This window comes from Tetranychus urticae, chromosome 3 (assembly GCF_039701765.1).
Source record: "Tetranychus urticae isolate SD_2017Ah chromosome 3, NJAU_TeUrti_SD_1.0, whole genome shotgun sequence".
NCBI lineage: Eukaryota > Metazoa > Arthropoda > Arachnida > Trombidiformes > Tetranychidae > Tetranychus > Tetranychus urticae.
Window position 1 is genome coordinate 18148340 of NC_142960.1, and position 5246 is coordinate 18153585.

A 5246-nucleotide genomic window follows, 5' to 3' on the forward strand; every position below is an offset into this window, starting at 1 on the left:
TTAAAGTAATTTTCTTCGTGGGTGCATTCGACGAGGTTCAGATCGCATTGTCCTCCTAAGTGAATCCTGTTCAGTCGATGGTCCATTTGTAATGGTTGAGTCGCTCAGTGTACTCATTGTTGAAGATGCTATTCGCGCACTAACACGGGTTATAGCACTTAATTTACTTGTCTTTTTCGAGTCCAAATATTCTATGAACTTTTTATCACTAAGAGTACCAACAAATCGCTTCTTTTTTCTTCGCCGAGAAACCTTTTTGAATCTATTTAAATTTTCCTTATAAATCTTTCTATAATAAAATATTAATGCGAATGAAGTGATAATCAAACATAAAAATAATAGTAAAATTATTATTAATGCGTAATCAGATTCAAAAATATGAACCTTGTCATTAGATATAGCACTAATGATTGAAGTATCTGCATATCTATCATTTCGTAGACTAACATGGATATTAAATTTGCCCGATTTTGTTAAATCCATAGAGCAAATGATGAATAATTCATATATTATAATGTCAGTGCAATGATTGTCACCAGCTTGGATAACTACTTGCTCTTGATCCTCCTTAATCAGTGGCTTATCGAGTTCAATTTTTAGTATTGTTGGTGAAGAAGCTTCGAAGATTAAGGGGGAAATGTTGATGATTTTGAAGCAACTGTTGACTGTTATTACAGCCTTGTTCTTAGGTTGATTATCATGAACACAAATTGAATTTGACCAAATGCAGTCAAAATAAAGTCCATACATAATACATTGAGTACAAGTTTTTAGACGAAAACACACTTCAATGGGCATGAAAAAGGTTTGATTAGATTCTTTAGTTACGAAAAGAGCTCCGTGTGGACGTTTATTAGTATGAAAAACGGCTTCACCGAATGCATTTATAAAAGAGGACGACTTTGCAGAAATACTCATGCATATTGGTGTTTCAGCGACATTATATTCACAAATATCAGTTTGCACGAAAGGGTTATCCGGCATTATTATGCTCGCTGTATCAAATGGATAGGGCAGTGCAACAAACTGTATCTTATGGGGTACAGTTAACCGAAAATTATAACGCGCATTAAGAGAAGTTGATAATTTTCCAGTTACAACGAGACTGACATCTCTTGAAGGAACAATATTTTCCTTCGTTGAACAACTTTTATAAGAAGTCTTTTTACATTTACCGACTTCTGATCCTAAGTGATGCCGTAATAAAGTGATGTTACCAAAACCAGAGGCACAGTCATTTGAAGTTTCTTCAAACAATGAAACAAAATGGTCAATATAATAGACATAATAAGCTTTTGTATTATCTGAAGTCTGTAATTGTGTTGTGTGCACTTGGTAACGAATGGTGTCATTATATAAAGGTTTAAAAAGGAAAACGAAAAACAAATCAATTATCTTGTTGGACTTGAATTCTTCTTGAGTAAAATGAATATCAACTGCACTTGAAATAAGTTCACTTCCTTTATCGTATTATTGATATCTCTTGAATAACAGATAGATCATCATCTAAAATACTTCGCTTTATAAGAAGGTACAATTTATCGTCGAAATGAATATAATCTGTCATGTTCCATTCTATAATGAATTCCCAATCCTCATCCAGCCAAGGTAAGGATCGAATCACAGAAACCTTTTCATTTTCAGCATCGAAATGCAACAATTCAATATAATTCCAATCAGGAATTGGTTTAGTTAAACTTGGATTGAATATTATTGGAACATGAAGAGCTTCATTATCACCAAAAGCTATTATTGAATCACTTAATTCACCAGAATAATTCATTTGCATGATTGTCTGTCGATTAATCAGAATTTGAGGTTTCTTTTTATGGACGAACATCAATCTTTTTTCATTGAGATTGACCACTTTCCAATTGAGGATCTCAGACACACTAACAACACTTGTTGGTATATCAATTGTTATTGTTTTACCAGCCACATAAATATCATAAGATGTTGTGTGATTAGTGGGATTCGTCATTAAAATACTGTCATGTGTTTTATAATAAAATAATGAATCATGTTTCGGTGTTCTGAATGAATATGTTTCTTGAATCAAAAGACAAAATTGAAAGGTCCATATTAGAAGGTGAAAAAACATGACTATTATAAATGATATGCTACATTATATAATTCTTGATTCCTTTCAAGCAACTATCATATCCTAATATTGCCATTTAAAAAAGAGTGAAAAGGAAGAAATTATATTCTCGTCAACTACATATTTTGCCACTTCTATCGTAAGATTACATGTAGAGTTAAGAGACTTTGCATTTATGCAACAAGAAGCTCAGCAACAGAATACCGATTATCTTGCGAGTTGAATTGGATACGGTTCACCCGTACTTTGCTTTATTCAAAGATTGTTCAAACATTTAATTTGCAAAAGTCTTAAGGTCTAAATTTCAGGCACTCAGACTGCAATTAAATACAGTATGCAATGTAAATTGAAATAAATGAATGAAAATTTTTATATCCCAAGAATAAGTTCTTGCATTTCCATATTGTCCATTCAATGACCCATTCCACCAGCCAAAGATGCAATTAGAAGAAGAAGATTTGTTATGTTTTCGCAAATAACCTGAAATAAACGATATTTAAATACTTAGACATCATTAAGTTGATTTTGTTTAGTTGATAAAATTGGTAAACTATACGAACCAGAATAAAATGAAAAAATGAATATCGTAAGGCCCCAAATATGGTGAAGAAATAGCGAGTTTCAACGTGTTCGAGATAAATTATGATGTTTAGTTTCATGTCAATAGAACCATTAGTAAAAAGTGCTCTTCTCAATTGGGAACAATATTGATTGATCTAAAAGGAAAGCAACTTTTTTGGTTAAATAAAGGGTCGATAAATTGTCTCGCCATTCAATCTCAACCAATAAATTGTTCAAGTCATACCTTATGCTGTCCATAAGCACCAAGCCAGAAATGGACGGATAATCCACTAATGAAATTGATTACTCCAAAGGCAATCAAAGAGATTCGTAAAAATTTATGTACTTCAACGAAAAAAATTAGATAAAGTAAAATGAACTGAGCGAGATAAGTTGCCAGGAATAAGAATTGGTTGACTAGAATCCAAAATTGATAGCTTTCGATCAATCCTTTCAATTGATTTGTGCTTGATCTCATTGAATTGGCTACAATAGTATTCCAATCTTCACCTTTCTCATAACTTTTAGTTTCAACTATCAAGTTATCCTTTTCACTGGTCAAGTGTTTACCAAAAAGATAGACTGAGAATCCAAAAAGAGGACCAAAGTTAGCAGCATTACCAAGCACAACTAAACCTCCAACGGCTGTGATGAGCAACCAGAAGACCAAGTAAATGATAAACTGTGATGGATAAATAAAGAGCGAAGGTGTGCCACAAAGGAAAGCAGCTAAACCACCAAGAATATACGAAATGTGACTCAATTTGATAAAGTATTTGTGTACAATTGTTGGTAAACCAGAATGTGGGTGAACTTTGGTTGAACCAAATTGATCAAAAATGACTCCAATGGAAACCCATTTTTGCAGTGAAGGTTTAAACTGTGAAACATAAAGTGCCAGTGAACAAGTGAATGCAGCGGAAAACCAACCAAAATATATTAAAGTCAAGTGTTTTCTGGTTGCACCAACAACAAGTGTTAAATCACCGAGGTAATAGGATAAACTGGTAACTTCACTTTGACTCAGGTTAATCAGTTGTTTGATCATATTTGTTAGGCAAACGGCAAATGATAATGGGAAAAACAACTTGAAAGACTTGGATTCATCAGTCACTAAATAGGTTAAATCAACCAGTTGATAGTTTAGGTAACGACGAAAACCGGGATATCTATTCATTGTTAGTCTTGTCCGAGTCGACTATTAAACCATGATTTACTTTTCTGGTGCTCGTCGTGTAGCCTAAGACATTCAAATGGCAGTCATTGGTTAAATTTTAAAATTAATTTTAAATGTTATTGCATTTGCTCAATGGAATTGAAAATTTCAACTTTTGGTTCGTCATTTGTCTAAGTTAATTATCGAATCGATTTTTTATTTCTTAATGCCTTTGTTTACCAATTTATGTAATCAATTTGAAACATGAACTTTTCTCATTGTTTTTACCTTATTCTCGTCATTCTTAACTTTTCATGTCAACCAAATACAATGGTTTACATCGTTTTTTACTTCGATTAATCAACTTTTCATAATTTCCAACAAAATAAATGGTCGTTAAATTAACCATAACATGCATATTTCAAATGTATCATTTGCATACCTGCATTGATTCATGTTTTTACAAGCATTTCTTTTCTCTAAATTTGTTAAAGATTCATTAAGATTACTCTGGAGATCAATAAAATAGGACCATTTAGGATTACGTCTTGTAAATTGATTTCGAGTTTAAAAATCAATTCATTGATGTTGTTGCTGTTGAACCTTTGCTATTCCTATTCATCTTCAACTGAACTAATTTTCTGGTTAAAATTAAACTGTAAAAAATCTCTATTACACATCATGAAAAACATCATATTTTTCGAGGCTGTGCAAGCTTTTAATGTTTACGAAAGCATGGTTCCTTTAGAATCCCTCATATCTCCATGTTAAATCTCCATCTTTATTTTTTTTCTTGTATTTTTCATCTTTTTTATATTTTGTTGTCAGTTCCACTGATCAGTTATGACGTCTTATAGCTTCATTGAATCAATTAAAGGTTACGATCTATAAGTGTACTTAATGCGATCAAAGGTCAGTCAAAAGAATCAATCAAAACAAAATAATTTCATTGTCAATCTCAAAATGAATATTCATATAAAACAAATGTTCATTGATTAGTGAGAAATCTTGCTCATTCAGAATAACAAATTGAAATGTATAAAAATAAGTCCTTTTGTATGATTAATAATGTTTTTTCAGTTAGTGAAAAAAGTTGATTCCCACTTCAGTCGAGATGAAGAAACTGTTGAATATCAAGTTTCCAAAAGTACCGGATGTGGCAAAAGTCATGGTCAGCTTATTTTCCGCTTTTTCTCAGTAACTGTGATAGCTATCGTGTGCTAGGTGTTTTTTTCGAGCCGGTTGAGTTTTGTAGTAGTTTCTATCAATAGTTATTCACAAAGATATGCTGTACCTGACTTATGCCCCAACCGATAAATAAAAGATTTGCTGTTAGTAGTATTGAAACATATTCTCCTGGCTCATAAACCGGAAATGGAAATGGGGGAAATTCGCGCGCCCCTCAGTACCCCTCAGTAGTAGGAAACA

General features: G+C 32.4%; 1 protein-coding gene across 1 annotated transcript; it reads right to left on the reverse strand.

Annotated features, from left to right (window-relative positions):
- Nucleotides 1-2346: 2346 nt before the first annotated feature.
- On the reverse strand, nucleotides 2347-4615 carry LOC112538937 (uncharacterized). Its single transcript, XM_025161025.2, has 3 exons — nucleotides 2907-4615; nucleotides 2662-2817; nucleotides 2347-2581 (listed from the first exon to the last, which is right to left on the reverse strand). The coding sequence occupies exons 1-3, from the start codon at nucleotides 3837-3839 to the stop codon at nucleotides 2513-2515; spliced, it is 1158 nt and encodes a 385-aa protein (XP_025016793.1). The 5' UTR covers nucleotides 3840-4615; the 3' UTR covers nucleotides 2347-2512.
- Nucleotides 4616-5246: the final 631 nt, after the last annotated feature.